This window comes from Callorhinchus milii, unplaced genomic scaffold (assembly GCF_018977255.1).
Source record: "Callorhinchus milii isolate IMCB2004 unplaced genomic scaffold, IMCB_Cmil_1.0 Scaffold3, whole genome shotgun sequence".
In the NCBI taxonomy this organism is placed as follows: domain Eukaryota; kingdom Metazoa; phylum Chordata; class Chondrichthyes; order Chimaeriformes; family Callorhinchidae; genus Callorhinchus; species Callorhinchus milii.
This window is the reverse complement of record NW_024704744.1, coordinates 81,525,884-81,552,864: the sequence shown is the minus strand read 5'-3', so window position 1 is coordinate 81,552,864 and position 26,981 is coordinate 81,525,884. Positions and strand designations below refer to the sequence as shown.

General features: G+C 43.3%; 1 protein-coding gene across 1 annotated transcript in view; it reads left to right on the top strand.

The window, feature by feature from the left end:
• The first annotated feature begins 427 nt into the window (after positions 1–427).
• Positions 428–26,981, top strand: part of rel (v-rel avian reticuloendotheliosis viral oncogene homolog) — a 34,715-nt gene continuing 8,161 nt past the window's right edge. The window contains exons 1-6 of the mRNA XM_007892373.2: positions 428–879; positions 6,379–6,420; positions 6,869–7,005; positions 8,700–8,848; positions 16,977–17,068; positions 25,904–26,044. Of these exons, the coding sequence (XP_007890564.1) occupies positions 873–879; positions 6,379–6,420; positions 6,869–7,005; positions 8,700–8,848; positions 16,977–17,068; positions 25,904–26,044 (568 nt within the window). The 5' untranslated portion in view covers positions 428–872. The remainder of the gene's footprint in view (positions 880–6,378; positions 6,421–6,868; positions 7,006–8,699; positions 8,849–16,976; positions 17,069–25,903; positions 26,045–26,981) is intronic.

Here is a 26,981-nt window from a genome sequence, read left to right as displayed (position 1 = left end):
CGGGGTGGGGGGGGTGGGACATGGAGCAGGGCAGTGCCAACGCCTGGACACAGGGAGAATCTCCCATCTCTTTTTCCGAATAGTGTGACGGGATCTTTAATGTCCACCTGAACAGGCAGATGGCAGCTCGGTTTAACATCATGCCTAAAGAACGTCATCCAACCAAGGCAGCGGAGCTCCCCCAACACTGCGCTAGAACGTCAGCCTGGACCATGAGCTCAAAGTCCAACCATCCAGGCTTGAACCCACAACCTTCGTGACTGAGACCCAAAAGAGCGTTGCCGACCGGGCCACACTGGGGTCGGTCCAGCCAAAACCTGATTAATGAAGGCAGTGAATAAACCATTCGATCACCAGTAGAGTTGAATGAACTGAGCGTCAGCAAAATAGGAGAGGTGCTCTGTCAACTGGGGATTTAACCTGTTTAACATTTAATTCTGTATTTGGCAAAGTCTCCTGTTTCACAGACAGTTGTGCTTGTTTTGTCCTATGTCAGTGGGGCTGGTGTAGTGGACTCTCAACAGGAGAGGGTTGGAAGTGAGGTTATTGCCTTGTGTGTGTGTGTGTGTGTGTATTTGTGTGTGTGGCTAGCTTATCAGAGTGAAGGCTATTGAAAGAGCTTTTTCACAGTGAGACGTCAGGAGTAGGCGGTGTTTCCCTGACGAAGTCTCACCACGACTTAACAGCTACAACTCACAGCAGAGAGTGTGTGTTTTTCAATGATCAGGGACGTGTGAACAAGAGTCGAGCGAGGAAGGGACATCACAAGGCAGTTGACTTACCGGAATAATTCTGCTGGGGGTATTTTGTTGCATCAAAAGAAGAAAAAAAACTAAAAGGGAAAGTCGTGAGGAGTGCATTCCGCATTCAGCATGGACGGTAAGATGACCAGCCTGTTACTGGAAACATTTTTGAACAAGTTAGATCGTGTTTCACTTTTTTTTTAAAAAAAACATTCCAAAAGTACTGGAGAGTTTACTGTAGTTTGCGTTCAAACTTGAGTCTGGCCATTGTGTGGGGGGGAAACTCAGCACACAGATGTTTGCTGGCCATAAAATAAACTAGATTTAAATAACTATAGGATTTTTGAGATTGTATCTGTGGTGTAGTATAGTTTGCCAAGAAAATACGACAGTAAAAATTTTGTGAAGCATTTTTCAGACCACCTTCCTATGTGAAAGGCGCTGTTTCAAATGTTTCAACCACAAGATATATACAGTCAATTCACTTTACAAGATATTCTGTGAAGCACTTTGAGACATCTCAACAACATGTTAAGGTGGTTGTATCAAATGCAAGGAGTATCGTACATAAATGTAAGAAGTAAGCAATTTTCTGATAGATGTAAAAGTTTCTACCTCTGAAAATTCTTTGTTTAGTTAGATTCTAACCTCCCTCCTACCCCCTCCCCCCCACCCCCCTTTCTTTTTGTCTCTCTGGTCTCCGATCACTTCCACATTTCAGAAATCTGGTTCGGCTTGTTGTTAAGTACAATAATTCCTTTACTGACTGAGGCGGGAGGGGAGAAGGAATCCAAAGTCCCCACTGTCTGCCCATCACCTGTCAGGTGCTCCAGACATTGGCAGGAATTCAATGCATTGGAAAACTGTTGAACTGTCTGCTTGGTCCATTATAAACATAACCACTGGCCCATGTCAAGGTGGGATGGGGTGGGGAGGAGAGGAACAAACAGTGAATGAAAATTCAAGGGCACTTATAAACATGTTCACAAGGCTGAGAGTAAAGTGTGTGCTTTTTTTTAAAACAAACATCTTAAATTGGCCAACAAATCCCCCAAATAAATTTGGTCACTCAATCCACGATTATAAATTTGGTCTTCTGCGTTTCGCCCATAAAATAAGCAGTCGCAATATATTCTGTGAAGCGTTTGAGGCTTCTCGACGATGTGATAAGGCGCAATATCAAATGCAAGGATTATTATTATTTTTGTTATGCCTTTTTACACTTCCCAAGATTCTGAATCAGTGTCAGTTAGCTATAAAAAGTATGTTCTTTGCCAGGGTAATGGAGTTCAGGGTTGTTATTAAGGAGAAAATTTCAGTAACTGGAAATGAAACAGATTTAAAAAAGAAGACTTGCTCACATCAGGAAGAAGGAAATTTAGAAGGTATTAAGAGAGGTGGGATAGGGAGGGAACACAGGGAGGGGTGGAAGTTTGTGTGTTTCCGTGCTATAAAATTTATGCATTTCTATTTAATGAACCATCAGTTTTCACCGTAATAGCGAACAATAATTTCCCCCACACTCCCTCCCCACAACACCCAATCTGCAATGACATGACCCTCTACTGTAGATTTCGTTCCATCGAAACCTTGCAGGGAAAATGTAATGTGTGCCTTTTATTGTGTCAGATAATGGAAAGATTTGCATTTAAGCCTTTATTGCCATCGGGGCTTACCCTAGCGTTCTGTTGCCTTCTGCTGTTAAACAAGAAAGTGTTTGAAAATGAGCTTGAAATTTAATCTGCTTGTTTTTAGCTGTTTGTGGTCATTGACTCCATTGACTCCAACAGACAATTAACCATTCAGTGAAACAAGGCGTGGGCGTTATCGAGAGCAAAAACAATCCGAAACTTCGGTCAAATTTGCAAATTTAACAAACAAAACAGAAAGTGGTTGTGTCTCTGTAATATGAAGAACGGCTAACGGTTACTTAATAGATCGAAAGTCAACTTTAATAGTTGCGAAGACCCTCCTATTCGACCGTGCCTTCAGCCACCCTCTTACCCTCCCTGATCCCAACCCCCACACCACCCCCCATTTGGGTCCAAATCCCTGACTGTCCAGCACCTTGGGACATCCCGACTTGAAAGGCGCTTTACAAATGTAATTTTGTATTGTATTGTTCGGGAAACTGCTTCCCTTGTTGGAGGGTGAACAGAAAGGGACTTTCCTCCAAACGGGTTCATTTTGAGACCGATGGATTGAACGTAATTTCAGAGTTTCCTTACGTGCGGAATCATACTATAAGTAAGACATTCTTTTGGTTTAATTTCCCTCCCCCCCCCCCCACCACCACCCTTCTTCTTTCCGCGCCCCATGTTGGAACCCCAGCCAGTGGCTCAGATCTGAGACACCTCAAAGACTCACTTAACTGAGTGGGTTTGCCACTGGGAGGGTGGAGGGGCGCGTGGGGTGGGGGAAGAGTTAAATCTAAATAAAAGTTGTTCTAAATTTCACCACCAGATGGAGCACATTTGTTGGCTCCATTACATCCTGTCAGCTGACGTGGATCAGTGTATCACAATAGTTGTTTTTTTCTGGTTGGATGGGTATCTGACACATGCGGAAACACGTCACAGTGCTTAAACCAGACTGAGAGTTCCTCCACACATCCCATGCCGCCTACACATGGGAATTTCCCTGCACCTGGAATTGAATGGAACGCGCCCTCTCTCAATCCCCCTACCCGGAGGGGAGGGAAGAGGCTCGCCCTGCTTAACTAATTCCTCAGAGCATTAGGTGAGGGCTGGCGAGAGCCAAAGCTTAGACTCCCCAGCTTGCACACTAGGCTGCCCAAGCTTTACAAACAGGAGACTTCAATCCCATTAATCCCAGACAGCCTTTAAACCTAGTTGTGGATTAACAGCCAGTGTTCAAATCCATTGTGGCTTCCGCATCTCCCAATCCCCAGCTGTGCTCTAGTACAGTACCTCTTTATCCACGACTGCATTAAATTAATCAACAGCCGTAACGTGAAGCCTAGAATAACGTAGGACTGCAACTTGATGCTACAAATTACACTTCTCGGCATTTGGCTATTGTTGGCTGGAGTATGACTGGCTTTTAACTTTGTCAGCACACAACCTGCACCCATTACTTACTGTGCTTCAGTTGGGTCGGCATTCATAAGATCCCAGGATCAGTTAGGATGAAGAAAGCCCTTTGGCCCATCAGATCTGATCCTACACCTACCCCATTGCCTCCCCATCACAGCATCAAACTGTTTTTTAAAAATTAGTCCAATGTCCTGGCCTCAATCACTCACTCTTCCTCGCTACCTGTTCCAGTCTTTAAGAAAAACTTCCGGGTATCTGTCCTGAAATTGCCCTTGGAAACTCTAATCCTGTGTCCTCTTGTTCTTCTGCTTTGAGGCATCCTGAAGTACTGCTCTGGTTTTGTTTGTTCAATTGCATACACCACTATGAGGTCCCCTGTAAGATTTCTTGTTACTACACTGCTTCTGATAGTCTTAACCAAATCCCTCAAAATAATAACTGCTTCATCCATAAATAATAATAATCTTTGCATTTGATATAGCGCCTTATCACATCTTCGAGATGTCTCAAAGCGCTTCACAGATTGTACTGTAAAGTGAATTGACTGTGTATTTTGTGGGCAAATCTTCAGAAGACACAACCCAAACTATTTGCTTCTTTACACTATCACTGAGATAGCGCAAACCGCAGACTCTCAAAGACGGATGACATGATCTCCAGCAGTTAGTACTGTGCTGCTATTCAGTGTTTCTTGAGTTGAATGTTATTTTGGCTTTCAGTCAGTTGCTTTTCAGTGATTCCTCCGTATAATAATGGTCCTAGTCACATTGCATCCCATATATCATCACTTACAATGATGTAAGGGGTTTCCAAGCCTTGGTTCCTGCCAACCTGTGCCTAATACTTTCTGGAATTATGTAAGCAGGATCTGTCTCTCCAGGGAGAGAGAGCATATTCTATTCCACACAATTGATCTCTGGAAATTTCCGTGTGTTGATGGGATGCATGGAATTCTCAGCTTGATTTGAGTCCTTTTAAGCACGATGGCGGGTTTCCATATGTGTCAAGCACCCAGCTGAGACCCCCCAAAAATTCATTTGCAACAAACTGTTGTTCAGTCATTTCATTAAAAGCAAGTGACACTTTTTAGTGAAGGGTTTTGGTAAAAAAAAATGTCTAAGCAGCAGGAAAGCTAGGAAACTTCACTTCATGACTGGTTGTGGGCATTGTTGTGGACAAATTGGCTGCCCCATTTGCCTACAGAATGCACAGTCACTACATTTAACAGTAAGTGCTGCGGAGCATTTTGAGACGTCTCAATGTTGTGATAAGCTGCTGTATCAAATGCAAGGATTATTATTATAAAACAAAGAAACACAAAAGGATAAACTAGTAAGGGACTCAAGCCTAGGTGAGAATCAATGATTTATTTTCTGTTCGTTGTGTACCTGATATTTTGGGTAACTGGTCAATATTTAACATTGTTTAACATTTTAATCCATAACATCCGTTTTGAATCCAGCCGTAATGGGGGAGACAGTGAGAATCACAAAGAGTAACTACAGTGTATCCTTGGTATGTCCACAAAGCGACCTGTGTCTAATAGCCGACGAAACTTGGCAGAGACTGGGCTGAAACCAAGGCTGCTGTACGCAACTGTTATTTTATTAATAAAACGCATCACTGACTATTTAAATATATTAAACCACTACAAACGCCTGATTGCATTCAATTAGTCAGCACAGATAGTCAGTGCTCGGATGTACTGTACATGTGAAGTGTATGTACCAAATGGTTGCTTTGCAGCAAAAGCCCTAGAAAACCTAACACACAAAAAGCTATTTGTAGAAACACTGAACGAAAGGGGAAAAACAACTTTAAGAGCATTATTTTTGTTTTGGCCGAGTGTAGGTTTGCAGCACACGCATCACTTCCACTGCACACCCACAGCCAACAAACTTAGGATGTGGGTGTAACTTAAATGAACTTTAATTTGAAATGTGTACGGCTTTATGGTGACCTCATCAGAGACATTACTGACTCAACCTAGCTTTTTAATGCTTTCATTTAACCACACAGAAGATCACGGGTTCAAGCCCCATGTTGGAACTTTGAATTCATATAGTCCAGGCTGTGCTGGGGATGTGCTGCATTATTGGAGGCGCCATGCTTCGGATGAGATGTTAAACTGAGGTCCCGTCTACCTGTTCAGATGGACATTCAGGATCCCATGGCACTATTCGAAAAGTGTAGGGAGTTTTTCCTAGTGTTCTGGCCAACAATTCCCCCGAATCAAATTGGTCTTTCACTCCATGGCTGTTTGTGGGACATTGATGTGTGCAAGTAGACTGCTTTGTTTGTCCACAAAAAACACAGTCACTACATTTTGAAGTAAATCCTGTGGAGTTCTTTGAGACATCCTCCTACATGCAACAATTATTATTAACATTACTATTATTAAGAGTATAATTTAATAACTGGTTTAAAAATGACCTATCCATACTTTAGGATGTGGAACAATATTTTAAGGGAATGTGCTGCCCTGATAATGTCACCAAGGTGAAAAATATATCTTCTTTCTACTGTTGCACAGTTGTAGGTAAACAGCAATGCTTATTTTTGTCATCCTCTCTTTGCAGTTCGATGTCATCAATCTGCAATGTCACCGCTTATACTTCAAGGTAAATGCCCGTAATATCTCATGAAAACTATACAATACAGTTAAGATTTATATGGCATCTTTCATGTTGAGAGGACGTCTCAACCCACCTGGGCATCCGAGTGGGGGGTGCGAGCCGAGGGTGCTGGGCGAGCAGAGAGGGAGGGGAGAGATGCCTGAAAGGGCAGCCAAAGAGTTTGAGATGGGTCCAGAACTTGGGTAAGGAGTGAGCGAGCGAATGGGAGGGACTCTGCGATGGAATTCCAGAGAGCGGGGGCAAAATGGCTGACCGCCGATGGTGAGATTGTTTGGGGGTGAGGGGAGATGGGGGGAAGGGGGAGAGGGGAGAAGAGACATGAAACAGGCTGAGAACTGCAGGTTTTCCATGATGACCTCCTTTCACCTTTGCATGACAAGAGTGTGAGTATTGTAGTTCTCTCTGCAGTGACTGTGTGATATTCTGTTCTCAGGAGAACCTTACGTGGAAATTGCCGAGCAGCCCAAGCAGCGTGGCATGCGTTTCCGGTATAAGTGTGAAGGACGATCAGCTGGGAGCATTCCAGGGGAGCACAGCACAGACAACAGCAGAACATATCCATCAATACAGGTAGAACGCTCTGCTAAACGTACAGTATTACACAGGGGCTTCCGTCCAAACATCCCCGCAACGTCCCTTTGAAGCAATTCAACGCAGTGTCGGCGGGAACCCCGCAATTCTTTAAAATACTTTTTTGGGGCTAAAAAAGCCCCCTGTCATCTCTAGTGCAGAAATTTCACTTGAAAGGTAATAGAAATTTACAAACTTACTCGTAAAAGCGGGTATGATTTTGCCCAAATAACTAACATGGATGCCAGGCAGGCTGACCTGATCCACTCAAACATCCGAACCGTAGTGACCTCAACCTGTTTGCTTTGTGCTGGAGGTAACCGTGCCTTTCCCGAATGACTTGGACTGGTGCAGAGATCGCTCTACAAGTTAGTGATGTCCAATTCAGCGATTCCCAATGATCCTCCAAATAAATGGCATTGTCTAGTGGTTGAACTTACACAGATATGCCTGCAGCCTCAGCGGGCTCTGGTCTGCTCCATGTTCCCCACCCTCCCTGCCTGCCCCACTATTGGCAGTCAGGCCTTCAGCCTTTCTACCCAGATCCTTTGGAACTCCACCCCATAGTCCCTTCACCTCACCCCCTCCTTTGCCTCCTTCAAGACCCGTCTCAAGACTCTCTTCGACCACGCCTTTGGTCACCCTCCTACCCCTACTCTCCCTGTCCTCCACCCCTCCTGATCCCAACTTACATCTCGGGATGCAAATCATTGACTCTCCAGCTCCTTTCATGTCAGGAGGACATCTCAAAGCCCTTGACAGTGCTGGATAGGCACCTGCGCTCGGGGGAGTGTGGGTGAGCCGAGGATGGTGGGAGGGGAAAGGTGACTGAACGTGATTGCGGGCAGAGGTATAAAGGAGACATTATGACTTACTGTGATTACAAGATGCCACATGTCAAACCTCATCGTTAAAACATAGAGGAAAAAACAGGAGAAAGCCATTCAGCCCATTGAACCGGTTCTGCCAGCGTATTAGATCTTGACAGATATTTTAATTAATGTACTGCCCTTTCACCACACCCTTTAAAATACCTTTTCTACCTAAATATCCATGTATCTCTCTGCTGTCTCTCTGGGGCAGAGAGTTCCACAACTTCCCTACTCTCTGTATGAAGAAATGTTGCCTCACCTTAGCATCCTCACTGTCCAGGTTCGAATTTTAAGCCTACACCCACTCCACACCTTGGCTTATAATAGATCCCTCCACCCGAAGGAAGGATTGTTACGACGGGGTACAGTGGTAGCGGTATTGTGTATCAGATTAACCTGTTGTTGTTTGTAACATGCAGGGTTTTGCTTCTAAGAAAGGCTGTGATTGCGTTATTGTGCAGCTAGAGATTAATCGATGACTGTAACAAGCTTCCAGAAAGGATGGTAGAGGTCAGGACACTGGGACTCATTTAAAGAGCAGCTTGATGCTGTGATGGGGGGACGGTAGGGTGGGTGTTTAGGAGGGATAATATCAGATGGGCCGATCATCCACACCGATCTTGTAATCGATGAAATCAAAGAAGAGATGCAAACTTAATTTTCCTTCAAAACCAAGTTTGTTCTTCCCACCACATTTCGAATTTTAAAACGAACAAGGATATAGCCACAACGTCTGAAATGCTGTGCATGATTCAATGTTGACTTGTAATATGATGGTAATGTTTGTGCTGACATCTGTGGGGTTTTTTTTTGCATTCACAGATCATGAATTATGTCGGAAGAGGGAGAGTTTTAATTACTTTAGTGACGAAAAGTGAACCCTTCAAACCTCATCCACATGACTTGGTTGGGAAAGACTGTAGAGAGGGGTTCTATGAAGCAGATTTCGGGCCGGACCGTAGAGTTCTTTGGTAAATATTCTGCTACTTTGTTCATTTGCAAAAACACTCCACCTTACACTAAATACACTACAATATAATTTATGCCAGATGGGTACCTGAGCTGGAGGGGGGGTGGGGATGCAGAGGGGAGCGGAGGATGGTTGGGAGGGGAAAGAGGTTTTGAGATGTGCCCTGAACGCAAAGGATATCGTTACTTTATTATATGGTGTGAGGTTGTTTTAGTGCTTTTGCATTGTTTGGTGAGATGTTCAGGGGTATTACAGTATGATATCTTGTCCGATAAACATTTGAATGTTACATTCAATCAAAAGTTAAGTTTCAGGTGGGTGTGGTCCTACACTACTCATCTCTGTAAATGTACAAAATGGATCAATCATTCACAGTTTTACATGTCAACTCCCAGATTACGCAGAATAGGTTTAAATGCGTGCCTGATGAATCTCATGTTTTTGGTTCTCTTTGATCATCTTACTCTAATTGCAGTTCTGAGTCATACTTCCATTGATTTCTTACTGAAAGAAAAAAAAACCCTCTGAAATAGGAATCTTGATCTACCTCCCATAAGTTATCTTGGTTTCTCGAAAGATATGAGTCGGGTGGCAGACAGGTAAAGAGACATTCGGGTCGTTAAAGATTGCATGGCTCTATTCAAAAAGAGAAGAGAATTTCTCCCAGTGTCCTTGGCCAACAATCTTCTAGATAAAATTGGTCATTCACTGTCTGGCTGTTTGTGGGACATTGCTGTACGCAAAATTGGCTGCCACATTCGCCTACAAAATACGCAGTCACTACTACTCTTTACAGTGAATTCTATAAAGAATTTTGAGACGTTCTCACGACGTGAAAGATGTCATGTCAAAATACAAGGATTATAGATTATCTCATAGAAAAAGGTGAATGATTATCCTTTGTAGAAGCGGTGGCCATGGAATAACATTAGGCTAGCTGATGCCATGACCTGGAACGTAAGATTCCAACTCAGTCGCAATCTTTGACAGATGTTCATGGTCACTTGAGGAAAATTAAGGATTAAATCCATAGCGATATCTCATACCTTTAAACTGAGTGATTTCACCAGTGAATCATTTGAATTGGTTTGGATATTTAGCTTTGTGACTCCGTGCAAAACAAACAACTCTACATTTTTGGAAGCAATGAAACAGTGTTGCCACTTTAACTCACTTCTAGTGTAAAGCACTGAATACGAGTACAGAGGCTCCTGCGGTAGAAGTGGGGAAAGCAAATTGGTCTTGGAATGTTGTAATTAATGACATAGTGATGGCATCATTTAGTGCCTCTGTTTGGCGAAATGTGCCAAACAGAATTCATTCCAGTACGAATTCTTCTCTGGTAAATATTTAAACGTCAATTAAAAGTTAGTTTCAGGTAGGTATGGTCCGCTGTATTAATCATCTCTGCAAACAGAGTACAGAATGGAATCATTCATTCGTAGTGTTGCATGTCTGTTTGGTTCATAATGAAACATTTTAAGAAAAGGTGCTAGTTACTACCGAGACAGTTTGAAAGGTAAATTGTCAGATAGAAAAGGATTTTCTGCAAATATCTTATAACATCTGTCAGGCTGCACCAATACACAGACCATGGCATAGAGGCATGGAGGGGTAAGATACAGACACAGGGTATGTCACGGAGAGGTAAGATCCCTTAGCATAGTTGTTAGTGCACTCGTCTCGCAAGCGAGAGCACCCGGTTTTGACTTCCAGGCAGGGCGAAACCTTAAGCAAGTTTCCTTACTCCACACCTCTCTTTACCTAGCCCTAAGTAGGAACCCAGTTGTTAGTCCTTTCCTGGGGTAGTAATCATTCAATTCATGACTGTTTGTCAAGGGACACTGCTGTGCTTAACCGTCTGCCTTTTGCGCCCACAAAATACAAAAGTCAATTAACTTTACAGTACATTCTATGAAGGGCTTTGCAACGTCTCAACAATGTGATAAGGTGCTATATCAAATGAAAGGATTATTATTAATAAGTTACAGACACTGGGTATGTCATGGAAGGGTAAGATGCAGATACAGGATATACCACGTAGGGTTAAGATACAGACACAGGGTATGTCATGGAGGGTAAGATATAGGCTCTTGCTTGTGATTCCCTTCATGGAAAGTTTCCCAATTGGTTAACTTAAGTGGAGGCAGTAACTGAAGGGCCATATACTTTCCCCCACAAAGGAAGAAATTAAATTTACAAATCACTCTGGGCTGGGCTGTGGCTGCTTCCAGAGTATAATTGGCACCAGGCTGGCAGGAAGTAGGATGTCTGCTCTCTTTGGAGTGGGAAATGGTACAGACTAGACCATGAGAAAATCACTTCATACCCCTGGGCGTAGCCTTAGTCTTACCCTGTGCGACCACTTTTGTTCTAAAATTTAAAAATCGCACTGATTTGTAGAAAATTCTTAAATTGGGTCCTAACACAAGGCTTCCCTTCTTCTAAGAAGTGAGGAGAGAAAAACAGATTCTATATCTAAATTCTGCCACAATATCACATTATGGCTAAGATTAGGTGAAATTCTGAGTCTCTTGAGATGAAGGAGGCCATACGGCCCAATTTGTGTCTGTGCAGTTATCTAGTCTGAGTGCATTGCTCTGTTTTCCACAGGTGTCAGCCAGGGTTAGCTGGTAACACTCTCGGCTCTGAGGCAGTGGGTTCAAGCCCTACAGTGGGGGTTTGATATGACCCCATCTGCACTGCTTATTCCTGGAATCACCTTAGGTGAAATTCTGAGCCTCGGAGATGAAGGAGGCCATCAATGGCTATAATCTCTCAATGGTTGTGATGCTCTTTCTATAAATAAGGTGTCCAAAACTGAACGTAATACTCCAACTGCAACCTAATCCATGTCTTTTGCAATCATAACACTGCTCCTTGTATTGAATGCTCCCTTCCCCCATGTACAATATTATATAGAATGTATATAATCACACAGAAAAATTAATAGAAAAAGGATGAAAGGATTTTGGAAAAAGAAGTAAAGCGTCCTGAAGTTTGTGGATTGATGTCTGTTTGAGCTTCAGAAGCAACAAGCTCTTCTCCCATTAACTTGCCTTCCCTTTGCCTCATGTCTTCTTGGGATGGATATTTAAGGTTCCACCATACTTAAAACTGCATTTCTTCCAAATGCTTCAACTGTGCACAGAAACAAGACAGTGTGTGTGCACAGCACAATAACCACACCACAAACTTCAAGTCTTCAGAGACCCTGGCTCTACCCTCTCCCCTGGCTCTGCCCTCTCTCCTGCCTCTGCTCGCTCCTCTGGAGCTCACTCAATTGCCTTTAGGATTTGCCTTCAGTGCAAGTTTGCACTGCTTCAGGAAACGTTCCAAAAAGGCTCCCCCCTCCCACTCCCAACAAATGGCCTTAGGGAGTTTCAGTTGGGTTTCTCTGGTCTGTTTTTACCTCCCTGGAAGGGAACTCACAATAAGGAGAAAACTGTAGTTAGAGCGTTGATCGGAGATGAGGTTGGGGGGAATTTGGCTTGACAACGATTTATATATAGCCTTTCACATAGGACTTCTCAGAGCACTTCTGAGAAGGGTGACGAAAAGCATGGTCGATAACAAAAGGTCTTTAGTTGGCTTTAATCCTAGGGAGGGAGGGAGGGAGGGGGCACGAGGCAAAGGGACTCTAGGATGGAGTTCCCGAGAGCGGGGCAGAATGCTTAAATGCCCCCGGCCATGAACCCTCTGGTCTTTCTTCACGCTCTACCTTCTCTATATACTTATGTGCGTACAGATGTCTTTGAACAGTGCCATAGTCCTCCAGGACAGGCAGATGGGAGTTGGATCCGCTGAGCAGAAACCAGGGCTGTCTCAACAGGTACCAAAGGAAAATGGGTGCTGCATGTACCTCTGTATCTTCCAATGATTCAAGTCTTCCAGGGCACCAATAGGTTGTGTGGAAGGAAAACAAAATGGAGGTGGGGGTAGAGGAGAGGAGGATGGTTATTAAGAATGTGAAATGTACTATTTCTGGACAGCGTGAGTCAAGCAGCAAGTTTGCACTGGTATTCGAAAGGACAAAGATGTAAAGGACAGAAGTAAAGGACATAGCCTAGAATCGGTACAGATTTGAACACAGGCAATGTAAGTGGGGAACAGTGTTTGGCAAAGACCTGAGAAAGAAAACATTGAAAAATATGGAAGTGAAACATGAAAATTATTGATGTGTAACTCAATGCTCGTCACAGGTTAAAAATACATTGTGTCTCACCACTTTGGGGGACAGTCCGAAATGATGCATTTGACCTTTGTTGGAGGGCGGTTTTAGATTGTTTATCTCCTTTGAATTCATCCATTCATTGCTGTTATCTTCCTTGGATTCGTGTCTATGGAGCAAAAACAAGTTTTTTGGGGGTTAATGATCTTCCTGTGTCAGCCTGGCTCAGTTGGTCACACTCTCACCTCTGAGTCAGAAGGTAGTGGTTTCAAGCCCTACGTCAGGACTTGAGATCATGTGGTCTAAGATGATACTCCAATGCAGTGCTGGGGGTGGTGTGTTACATTGTTAGAGGTGCCGTCCTTCAAATGAGCCATTAAACTAAGGTCCCATAGGGGGACTATGGTACTGTTCAAAAAGAGAAAGGAGTTTTTCCCGGTGTCCTGGGCAACAATTCCCCAAATAAAATTGGGCACTCAATCCATGGCCATTTGTGGGGCATTGCTGTGCGTATATTAGCTGCCACATTCGCCCACAAAATACACAGTCCACACCACTTTATAGTATATCCTGTGAAGGTCTTTGAGACGTCTCAACAACGTGATAAGGCGATCTATCAAATGCAAAGATTTTTATTATTATTTATTAAAAGCCATCTGTTGTACATGTTACCTGACTCTATTTTTCCAACTCTGTTCGCTGCTCACCCTGATTTTCTGGTGCTCTCTTTCTCGTCAATCATTCTGCCACTAGGTTCTTCCAACCCGCTGTTGGGAGTCTCTTTATTTTCTACTTTAAAGTTGTTTCTACACTGTCTGTCTTCCCAAATATGTTTGAACCGAAGCCTTTTTTGTTCACAATATTATTCACCAGAATTCTGAGCCTGTTTACAGCATGGTTATTGTTGCACAGTGTTTTGAAGAGTTCATAAAGTACATAATTGATCCATTGAGAAGGAGGGTATTTTAACAACAACTTGCATTTACATAGTGTCCTTTTCGCAGGTAGTGTCTCGGAACACTTAGAAATATGTTTTAAAAAACCCCAATCCAGTCAAAGAGAATGCTTCAGTTCTGTTGATCCAGACAGGTTTCCTTAGTACAGTTTTCAATTCATGTCCAGCAGGTTGAGAGAAGAATCCTTGCATCTAATCTTTAAAAGTTTTCCCTAATTTGCTGCATAAATCTTAAGGGGAGGAAAGTTTCACACAATTAAGAGGACAATTCAAAGCGCTTCATGGAATTTACTGTAAATTGTGGTGACTGTAATGTGGTAGGCAAATATTATTTTTTAAATCCAAATTTGACAGACCCATTTTGTTTCTCGCTGTTATTTATTTTCCATTTGTGAGAATAGGTGTGTATGTGTATATATATACTGTATATACAGTAAATTCTTGATAACTCTTCCCTGACTTAATGTGCCACTGGCAACTTAAACATCATGCTGTCAATATCCCAGCTGCATTTATTCATGTAGTTATACAAATGCCTAACTCGCCACTCCGAATAACTCGTCACCGAACCGTTTTACCTTGGAGTGACGAGTTATCAGGAGTTTACTGTATATTTATTTACATTCAAAAATAAATGAAATAGCATTTTAAGATTCCCCCATTTGAGAAGTCAGTGGATGAAGACAACTGATGTGGCTAAAGTTCTTTTCCACTGAGCTGAGGAAGTGTGGGGGTGGGGGTGGAGGGGGTGGTGGTTGTATGTGCTGAGACGATAGCTTCCCTATGTTGATTTTCTTCCAGGGAATGAAACAAGACAAGTCACTCTGATACACTGTTGCTTGAGAATAAATAGTTGTTAAATTTCTGAGCAAAACTAAGAAAGGAAAATATGATTCTTTCTGTTGTTTGTGTGTATGTGTGTCTGTACTTTTTGACTAATACTTCCAATATTGCTTTGCTTTTGTTATTTGTATCGTTGTGAATGTCTGTGTAATTTTGAGGGTGTGTGCCTGTGCGGAGTAGTGTAAGACATTGCGACATATGGTGTAAGCAGGGGATTTTGGACAGTATATATACTACATTTTACATCTTGTTTGAAATGTGAAACACTTGTTCACGATGGACAGTTTATAAATTTGACCCACCAAAGATACAAAATTGATAAACCTGACATCTTTATCGAAAATAATAACTGGAAATCACTGAGGCTAAATAGAGTCATTCAAACTGAATAATACCATCTCTCAACGCTGTACATTAAGATTTGACAGTATGAGTGGAAAGCAATTGTTTTATAATAAAAATAAAGGTTACATCATAATATCACAAGAGCTTTGAATAAAGAAGAGCCTTTCAGCTGTGTTTGAGAGGAAAGGAAGAGATCAAACGGGTCCAAAGGGCCTTCTTCACCAGGAGCAATCTTGAGAGAGAGACTGTGATCTCATCCTTCAGAATACCCACCTGTACCTGGATGCCCTTTACATAATGCATCAAGCTGTTGCGTTAAAATCAGTCCAGCATCCCCGGCCTCAACCACCCTTCCTGGTAACCCCATTCAAAACTGTTAATTTGCTCTGTGTGTGTGTGTGTGTGTAAAGATCTGCTTCCTGTAATGAAATTGCCCTTCAACAACCCCCGCTGTCAATCGGTCAGGTGGCTGCGTTTCCAGTTTCAAAGCAAGGTCGAGAGCTGTCTCGTGTGGTCTCTTCGCCGGTGCGGTAATAGGCGTATGACAACAAAGTGCATGTCGCAATCTTGTCGAGGAGAGTGTCAAAGCGCCGCATTAGAGCTAATTTCCTCAATCACAAGCCCAGCTATTCCAACCCGCTGCTTCTGAAACTATTACTTCCCAGTCACTATTCCATTGTGCGATGGTGACGTCATGGTTTTTCCATGTGGGAAATGCAGTGGGGATTTCCTAAGCGTACTCAACCGCGGCATTATGCAAATCAGCCGAGAGCTGTCCTCCTTCACAATTTTCCACGGCTTAGAGCAGCCTCATGCTTGAGGTAGAAAAAAAAATCTAAATAGCATTTATTTATATATTTTTTTAATAAAAAAACTGACAAAGGCGGAGGAAAGTTGTACTTGTTTCTGCACCGAGTAGGATTCCAACTCAGCCGTTCTGGATCATGTCTCTTTTTCCATTTGGAAATCATTTGACTTTTCATTCATATTCTTGCTGCTGATATCAACTGTTTGAGAGCAGATAAACATGGTAACATGGGATTTGAAGTCAATGCACAATTAATATTCAAGAGAGTTTTACGTTCTCTACACCTGATGTTCTTGTAGTTATTTTAGTACAGAGTTTTCTTTCTTCAATTTTTTTTGTATAACATGTTAAATGTCTGTATGTGTGCATAATGTGTGTGTGTGTGTGTCTCTCTCTCTTTCACCTCAGCTCTTTTCTCACTTTCTATCTCCCTCTCTTACCTTTCCTTCTCTCCCTCTTTGTTTCCCCTCTCCTCACTTCACTCCTAATTCCTCTCTTACCCTCTCTCTTCCCCTTTCTCTCCTCTCTCTCTTCTCTGCTCTCTTCCTGCCTCTCCTTTCTCTATTCTCTCTTCCCTCTCTGTAGCTCCTGACCCAACTGTTTAGCGCCTTGGGACGTCCTCCTGACATGAAAGGCGCTCTATAAATGAAATATTTTTGTTGTTGTTGTTGAGCTGTCCTCTTTCTCCCCTCTTATCTGTCTCCGACCGTCATATTTAAGTACTCTGCCTGAGACACTGTCCTACGTATTTGAAAGATGCTATAGTCAATTCACTTTACAGTATATTCTGTGAAGTGCTTCAAGATGTCTTGAAGACGTGATAAGGTGCTATATCAAATGCAAGGATTACTATTATTATTATAATAATACATGTTGTTCTGGTGTCTCACTTGTACACATTTAGAATTTGATGCAAGAATGTTATTTTCCTTTTTTAAGAAGTAACTCGTGCTAAAAGGGACTATTTGATAGTGGAATTGTGTATTAATATGTCCCATCTTTTCTAGTTTTCAGAACTTAGGCATTCAGTGTGTCCGTAGGAGAGAGGTAAAAGAAGCCATTTTGTTCCGGATTCAGCGATGTCTCAACCCCTTTAATGGTAAGGCCGTTATATAACTATTTGATACAACAATGTCAAATCAGTATATATATATAATTGATATATAATTATTATTGAGTAACAATATATCATATTATATTTCGGAGTTGTGTCCGTGCTGGTCGGGTCACTATTCGTGTAGGGGCCTTGACAATGAGTGTTGGGAGGTTTTTGCTGGGGGTTAGGGAAGGGGGTAAGAACAGAGGACTATGAGCCCAATCCTGCCATTGGGGCAGATACTTGTACTAAGTGCTGTACGGTGTTCAGAAGGAAATATTTTGTAAACAAATAGCCATAAACCTAAGATTATTCATGGGAAGAGTATTGGGGAGATTGCGAGCTACTGTTCTACAAAAACAGTAGGGATAATCTCTGAAGCACTAAAACGATTCACTTTGGGACACGTGGGTGCAAGCGTGGTCACCTCTCCCTCTCCCCCTTGGAGTTGCAGAGCGTAGCGCTCAGTCGTCCCCCAAACCCGGACAAACTACATTTCCCGGTGCCTGACGCACTTTGTTTATTTGTTTCTGTGGAAACCCACTTATAATAATAATAGTAATAATAATAATCCTTGCATTTGATATAGTACCTTATCACGTCCTTCAGACATTTCAAAACCATTCACAAAATATACTGTAAAGTGAATTGACTGTATATTTTGTGGGCGAAACCCATTTATGTCGACAAAATCTGCTCGGTCCTTGTGATGTCGACATAAACAAGTAGGACTGTATTCCTATTGGTAAGTCATAAGCTGCAGGGTTGTGCTCTAATCCAAGCAACAGAGCAACCACGAACTTCATAGTAAACAGACGGTGGTGAAGAAAGAGGAACACGAAAGCAGTTCCTGAATGCAAATGCATCATCTGACGGATGTGTGCAACGCCTTGGCACTTGAACCTTTTTAGTAATTTTCGTGCTGTTAAGTGCACTAACAGGGGCCTGGCATCTGTGATCTTTAGTGATTAAAAAGGGGAACAGAAAACAGGGCCTGGATTTTGAAATGAATGCTGTCTGCTGTCTGCCAGCTCCCATTCTTTCGACAAATATTCTGCGTCAAAGAGGAATTTGTTTTTCTTAAGGCTGTTTTACTTAAAATACACAAAAGGACATTACGTTTGAGTCTAGCTTCCTTTGAAATGCCATAACTTTGTCAATAAAACTACTTTATAGAACATTGTGACTTGCCTGCAAAACACACAGCTACTATAATTTACAGTGAATCCAGTGAAGCGCTTCGAGACATCCTGTTTTGGGACGTCCTCCGACGTGAAAGGCGCTCTATAAATGTAATTTTGTTGTTATTGTTGCTGACAAGAAGGGTGCTGTATCAAATGTAAGGATTATAAGTAATATTATCTTAATAATATTAACAATAATAATTAATAATATAATATACTCAGAGTGCCGAGCAGACATTACAAGGAATATTTCACTATACATCAAGTCAGTCGATTGGTGGATCGCTTTCCAGGGGTAATAATCCCTCAAAATAAATTGGTCATTCAATTCACGACTGTTTGTGGCACTGCTGTGCGCAATTATTTCCCACTTCTTGCCCACAAAATACAGTCAATCTACTTTGCAATATATTCTGTGAAGCGCTTTGAGATGTCTCAAGGACGTGATACGGCACTTTATTAATTTCAAGGAATATTATTATCATTATTATGTTGCATTGCTTCTCCTCTTTCTCCCATGAGGCCTATTTCACACAGACTGTCTCAAACAGTTGTCGATTGAGTGACCGAANTTTTTTTTTCATTTTTATTTTTTTGAAAGGATTATTACCGCTGGAAAACAATCCCCAATCGACGAACAATCAGTTTCCTACTTATTGCTAGGTAAACAGAGGCGTGTGAAGTAAGGAAACTTGTTTAAGGTTTCGCCCCACCCAGAAATTGCACCATGGTCCTTTCGCTTGCGAGGCGAGTGCTCAAACCACTACCCTACAGGATTCCATTATGAATTCAGTCTTGGCTTTAAAGTTGTTCTGAGTTTCTTAAAACAAACAAAAAAAAATAAAAATGAAAAAAACTCGAGTTTCTTAAAAGAAACTCACAGAAAAAAAACGGCTGCAAAAATATTTAAGAATAAGAAGTTAAGAAGTTCTGATGAATCTCTCCCCATTACTTGTAGAGTTGAAACTGACATTGAGGTGCAGTTTTCAACATTTGAACACCAGCTTCAATAATTCTTCTGGTTTGTTACTTTCATATGGTTCTGGTTTGCAAACTCCTTGTCCGCCAAGAGGTGAATACAAAGGTCTTTAAGAATAACTCATGAGAGCAGATTGCAGGGTGGTGAGTTCCTGATGGCATTCAAGATTCGCAGGGCTGTGAATTTCACAGTTCTCAGCTCGCAAAGAGGAAGTTGTAATTTAGGCAACAAGTTCATTCTGTAAATATCGCGTGTTTGACTTCTCTGTCTCTCCTTCTCCTATCACTTCCTCTCACACTTTCTCACTGTCCAGCACTGAAGCCTGTGTGTGTATTTGGAGGATTGTTGGCCAGGATACCCTCTTGGGTACCACTTTAACAACTGGTGTTTTGGAAAAACAAGCCTTCATTTCCTGAAACCCTGAGACCAGTGCATTTGTCCGAGTTGTTGAAACGCAGTAGTTTTACATTGCATATTATCAGTCATCTTTACTTAGGCTTACGGGCTTTATATTCCACTTTTAATTTTCCATCTGCTCTACATCAAACTGCAGGCAGCTCTCATGTGGCTCATTTTAAACGAAGCCGATAGACTTCTGAAGGCTTTTAAGATCATGAAGACTTGAGAAATGAGTTTGCTTTCTTTGCAAAGTCGCAATTTAAGTTATGTTTCTAGCAGAAAAAAGTGATGCATTTTTGTTCAGGGTTGATTTTAAGCAAAAGATCTTCCTTTTTTGTCATTTTCTGATAAGCGGAAGGGACAGGTTAAAGAACAACTGTATTGTTCTTTAAAACAAAACCTCTGCTGAATGCCTCCCGGAGATGTTCTTCCCCAAAATAATTTAAAAAAACTGATTTGTGCCGGTGCTTGATGTCATGCAACATCTTACCTCCTGCATTTTAAAAGTGTCATGTTTTAGGGAGTCCTATAACTCAGTGGTTAGAGCACTCGCCTCACAACAACAACAAGATTTCATTTATAGAGCGCCTTTCACATCGGGAGGACGTCCCAAAGCGCTGGACAGTTGGGTCAGGACCTGAGCAGCGGGGAAATGGTCAGGGTGAGGTAAGGGAGGGAGCGAGGAGGTAGAGAGTCGAGAGGGGAGCTGAAGGCACGGTCAAAGAGAAATAATAATAATAATAATAATCCTTGCATTTGATATAGCGCTTTTCATGTCGGGAGGACGTCCCAAAGCGCTTCACAGAACACACTGTAAAGTGAATTGACTGTATATTTGTGGGCAAATGTGGCAGCCAATTGCGCATAGCAATGTCCCACAAACAGTCATAGATTGAAAATGACCAATTTATTATTGTTTTTGGTTTTAGAGGGATTATTATTAGGCTCTGTGTGGAGTAAGGAAACTTGCCCAAGGTTTCGCCCTGACTGGAATTGAACTCAGGTCTCTCGCTTGCAAAGCGAGTGCTCTAACCACTGAGCTACAGGACACTGAGCTTGAGACCAGCCTTGAAGGAGGAAAGGGAGGAAGCAAGGCGAAGGCATAAGCGAGAGACATGGATTCAATTCCTAGCAGGGCGAAACCTTGGGCAAGTTTCATTACTCCACATGCCTGATAATAATCCCTCAAGAAAAAAGCCAATAATAAATCAGTCACTTCAATCCGCTCAGCTGCCACTGCCCTCCCAACTTCCACCCCCTCCCAACCCCCACCCCATACAATTACCCATCCGACAATTACCCATCCCTCCTTCCAAACCTCTGAACCTGCCACCCCCTCCTCTGTGTTCACCACCATAACCTCCATGTAGCCCACCACCTGCTAGCTGGACCCCATCCCCACACCTCTCCTTAAATCCCAGCTCCACCTTCTTGCCCCACTACTCGCTGACATCATTAACCTCTCCCTGTAATCTGGCACTGTTCCTTTCCCCCTCAAAACAGCCACAATCACCCCCACCTTGAAGAAACCTTCCCCTGACCCATCACAGCTATCCAGCTACCGGCTCATCTCAAACCTCCCTTTCCTATCCAAGGTCCTTGAGAGAGCCGTTGCCTCCCAGCTTCACTCTTTCCTCTCCTCCCACTCCCTCCATGAACCCCTCCAATCGGGTTTCCGCGCTGCCCACAGCACAGAAACTGCTCTGGTCAAGGTCACAAACGACATCCTGACCATGTGTGACCAGGGCTACCTTTGCCTCCTCATCCTCCTCGACCACTCCGCCGCTATTGACACCGTGGACCACTCAATCCTCCTCCACCGCCTCTTCTCGCACCTCAACCTTCAAGGTTGTGTCCTTGACTGGTTCAGGTCCTATCTTTCACACCACCTCCACTTCATCACAGCAAACGGCTTCTCCTCCAGCTCCTGCACTGCCTCATGCATGTGCCTCAGGGCTCTGTCCTCGGTTCCCTCCTCTTCACCCTCTACATGCTCCCCCCTGGTGACATCATCCGCAGACATGGGGTAAATTTCCACATGTATGCGGAGGACACCCAACACTATCTCTCTGCCTCCACCCTGAACTCCAGGACTACTGAGGTCCTGACCGACTGCCTGTCCGACATCAAGTCCTGGACGAGGGCCAACTTTCTCCAACTCAATGTCAGCAAGACCGAGGCCCTCCTGATTGGCTCACACCAGCACCTCCACACCTCAGGCACTGGCAGCATCAGCCTCCACAGCTGCACACTCAACCTCACTAAGCCAGTCAGGAACCTGGGTATCTTGTTTGACTCTGAACTATCCTTTCTCCCCCACATCCACGCCATGACCGGCACTGCCTACCACCACCTACGCAACATTGCCAGACTCCGCCACTGCCTCACCCCTCAGGCTGCCGAAACCCTCACCCACACAAGGCTTGATTACGGGAACTCCCTCCTCATCGGCTTTCCCAACTCTTCCCTTCACAAGCTGCAGATCATCCAAAACTCTGCAGCTCGTGTACTCTCACGCACCAGGCTCCGCGACCCCATCACTCCCACCCTCGCCCGACTCCACTGGCTCCCGATCCCCCAGATGATCGAGTTCAAGATCCTCGTCCTCACCTTTAAGGCCATCCATTGCCTTGCCCCCTCCTACCTCTCTGACCTGCTGGCTCCCTACCAACCTGCCTGCTCCCTCCGTTCAGCGGGCGCCAGCCTGTTCCATGTCTCCCGCCCGACCCATCCTACCATCAGTCAATTAACTTTACAGTATATTCTGTGAAGCGCTTTGAGACGTCTATAAGACGTGAAAAGAACTATATCAAATGCAAGGATTATTTTATTATTATTGTTATGTGTTGAACACTTTTATATTTATTGTAATCCTTGCATTTGATACAGTGCCTTATCACGGCATCAAACATCTCAACGAGCTTAACAGGATTTTTCTGTAAAGTAGAATGAATGCCCATCTGGCAGGTGAATGATGCAGCCAATATGCGCACAGCAATGCCCCACAAACAGCCACGAATCAACGATCAATTTTATTTGGGGGATTGTTGGCCAGGACATGGGGAGAGGATAGTGCCATGTGATCTTTAACATCCAACTGAACAGGCAGGCGGAACTTGGATTTAAGGTCTTATTCACTCTGAAGCACGGCAACTCTAACAATGCTGTGCTCTCACAGTATCAAGTTGGAGTGGCCCCTCAGATTATTGTGAGCTCAAAGTGCAAATGTCAGAACTTGAAGCCACCACCTTCTGACTCAGAGGCAAGAATGGTAGCGAGTGAGCCAGGCTCACATCCGATGTACTGTGATACTATCTTCAAAAGCAGGGAACCGTAGAAATCCACAACACAGAAGAAGGCCATTCAGTCCATCGTGTCTGTGCTGGTTCTTCTAAGAGTGATACTTTCCATGCCAGATAGAGAGAGAAAAAAGGGGAGGAGGGGAGAAAGCAGCATAAACTGCCTTTTAACATTTTTTCACCTACATTTAATGATTGTTCTTGCCTCTTGTTGACCCTTTCCATCATTAGCAGCTTCCGTCAAACCTTCTGCACCTGCTAGTTTGTCTCAGCAAAAACTACTAATGCTGAATCAGATTGATAGTATTTCACATCGCCCGGTGTTTCAGCTTCTTTAAGTGTATTTACCTTCAAACCCCTCCCCTCTCCCCCCGCCGCTCAAGGTCAGGCCACTTGGCAATCTTTGTCTCGACTCCGTTCCAACCTGCCTATTCACAGCGTGGGTTGATTTGTTTTGGCTGTTACCCTGGTTCCGGTGTAGGAGTTGAATATTCCGAGGTGGGTGGGGGAACTGATAAGCAAAAGCTGATATTGTACACCCGTCGCACTTGTGGACGAAACCATGATGGGCCCCCTCTCCTGCAGGGAGGGTACAGCCAGTGGGCGGCTTTGGGGTGAAAATCTTGGTATCAGAAAGAAAGCGATGAACTTTTGGGGGATTTAGAATTAAGTGGCGTGGTGATGCTTCAATGCCTTGTCCTTTGAGTCAGAGGTGTCTGCCAATAATTCAGCTCTCAGCTCTGTTGATCAGGGAACAAGCTGAACAGAGGGTAGGTAGTTCCACACAGTTCGGTAGAGAAAGTCAGAGGATGATTTGAATACAGGGCTTCTGGCTTACACTTCCCAATAGGCTAGAAGCAGGTGTGCACCCGTAACGTCGGAGGTTGAGTTGTTTTGGCTGTTACCCTTGGGTCATCAGCAGCTTTTGCTGAGACAAGCCAGAAGGCGCAGAAAGTTGACGGAGGCTGCTAATGATGGAAAGGGTCAACAAGAGGCAAGAGCAATCATTAAATGTAGATGGAAAAATGTTCAAAGGCAGTTTATGTTTATGCTTTCCTCCCCTTAATTTGGGTGGTGTAAACTATGTTGTGTGCTGTTGGTTGCCGTGTTTCGCCCACAAAATATACAATTTACTTTACAGTATATTCTGTGAGGCGTTTTGAGACGTCTCGTTAACGTGACTGAATGCAAGGATTATTATTATATTTATTATAACTGGGGAATAGTGGGAAATCTCTAACAAGGGGACAGAAGATACAAGGATTAACTTTAAAAAACACGGTATAAAGCTAACTTACAGTTAGTAAGTAACTTACAGTTAGGAATTTTTTAATAATGTATATTTTTCATCTTTCAATGAATACAATAAAGATCCCATCGCACAATGTGAAAAGAGAAGGGAGTTTATCACGGTGTCTTGGCCAACAATCAACCAAGTAAAATCAGTCATTCACTTCATGGCTGTTTGCAGATCATTGCTCTGTGCAAATTGGCTGTCCCATTTGCCCAGCGAAATACGCAGTTACTACATTTCACAGTAAAATCCTTGGTTTAACATCTCATCCTAAGGCCAGCATTCATTTAAGTTTTTTTTGGAGATTTCAAATAACACAATATTGAAGAACTTGCATTTATATACTGCCCCTCATCATATAATTTTATATTTTGATATATGACCAGAACACTGGGAGAAACTCCCCTTCTCTTTCGAATAACTTTGCTTGTGATCTGCAAACTGTTCAAACAATGTGGTGTGGCTCCCTCAGTGGTTCAGCAGGTTCGTTCAGTGAGGCGCTGAAACGTGGGGAAAGGGAAGGCCCATGTTTGGTTGACTGCTGAGTTATTGATCTCAGTAGGGTTGCTGCAGTGGGCACTATAGTTGATCTTGATCTCGACCTGGCCTAGGGAGAGAAATATCAATCAGCTTTCCCCACTACTGATCACTATCTAGGGGTTGGTACAGACTTGACATGGATTTTGGGTGAGAACAAAGAATGGTCACCCAGGGCAGGAAACAATTGGTGACAAGTAACTGTGCAGCATACCCTAGAATGAGTCAGATCCTTTGGGGAACTGGGGTGGGGGGGAGGAAGAGGGGGTGATACTTAATTAAATAAAAAGCTGTAAATGTCAGCGCTGAAATTCAAATCCGGTGCACAAATAAGTGATGAGCTGAGGTGGCAAAAGGCCAATAAACGTTTTCAAAATAATGAGAGTTTCTTTTTTAAAAAAAGTTGAATCGAAAATCTAACATCTTTGTTTGACCTTTTTTTTGGTTGAAGGTTTTCCTCTTGTTACGTACGTCGGTTAAAAAAACACACACAAAGTGGGCTGCGACATTGCCTATTCACGGGCGGAGGTGCGATGACTCGACCGTGACAACAGCTTTTATGTTTAGTCGTCATATTGTTCAAAAGGCAGTGTGACCCGGTTTATGGTTTGACCTTATCAGACGTCGCCGCTTTTGTTGTGAGGAACAGCTAAAGCGCTTGATAGTCTGAAAGGCTTTCACCACAAGCAAACGTCAGTGAGCATTTGTAGGAGGTAGTGGGAGGAGTTGATGCTTCTATTCTTCTCCTCCGCTTGCCTAAATCGCGTTTGCTGCATGTCCTCGCCTTTTCTGTGCCATAAAAAAAAAATGACGTGAAAAGGCGCTATATCAAATGCTAGGATTATTATTATGAGCTCAGATTCCCAACGTGAAATCTTTTTTAAATGGACAACTTTCCCCCTTCATAAGCGGGTTGGCTGTTTTGAATAGGCATTTTCATTTGGTGGTTGAGACTGAATTCTCTTGTATTTGTGTGGTGGGAAAGAGGTGTGACCCAAATGCACTCAAGAGTGTAAACCCACATCCTTCAGCCTATCGCTAAAGCAATGAGAACAAGCCCATTTAACTTAGCCTTTGCTTTTGATACATCTATTCTCACCATTTCCCCCTGTGACATGCTTTGATGTTTTCTTCTTTTGATTCCAGTCCCACAGGAGCAACTGCTTCAAATTGAAGACTATGATCTGAATGTGGTGAGGCTGTGTTTCCAAGTATTTCTTCCAGATGAACATGGCACGTTTACCAGAGCTCTTCCGCCAGTTATCTCGAACCCTATATACGATAACAGTGAGTAACAATATCGCACTGTTGCCTACTAACATTCTCCTGTTCACTGGCCTACGTCAGCTTTACATCATCTAGTCTTGCACTGTAAACCCTACAGTGTCGAGTCTTACACTGTAAACCCTATAGTGTCTAGTCTTACACTTAAACCCTACAGCATCTAATCTTACACTGTAAATCCTACAGCGTCTAGTCTTACACTATAAATCCTACAGTGTCCCATCTCTGCTGTGCTTCCAGCACAAATGTGAATCAATGACAATCTCACACAAATGGCAGCCTAAGGCAATGAGGTCAAAAATGAGTTGTTCGCAAATCACCAGTTAGGTCACAAACCCTATTTTAAATGTCTCAAGATTTGTTGAAAATCCCAAATCAGAAATCCCAATGACTCAAAGTCTGATAAAGACCAATGCCAATCAGCCTTTAGTATCTTATTGTTTAAATAACTGTAGTGGCCTCCTGGGGAGTCATGGGTGGGATGTGGCTCGTGTATTTTTCTACGCGTCAACATGTGTGAGGCTATTTCCTCCCATTAGATTTCAGTATATTACCAACAGCTAACATTTCCAACCAATAGTTGATGGACCTGTGTCCCAAGTCACTGAAAGCTGGTGTTTGTGTGAGTAGTTGCTGATAATGAAGCCCGGAGTCTCACCCACTCCCGAAAAACCTCGTCCCTGATCCGACAGTCGTCGGTCTGTATCAGACTCTGAGGGTTTGGGTTTCCTGACTTGGCTCTGATCTGAAGTGGCCTTGGAACCAGAGTCTCGATGAGTCTATTTGACACACAGTGAGATTTCTTACTGAACAACAACAACAAGATTTCATTTATAGAGCGCCTTTCACGTCGGGAGGACGTCCCAAGGCGCTGGACAGTTGGGTCAAGACCCGAGCAGGGGGGAAATGGTCAGGGTGAGGGGAGGGAAGGGAGGGAGCG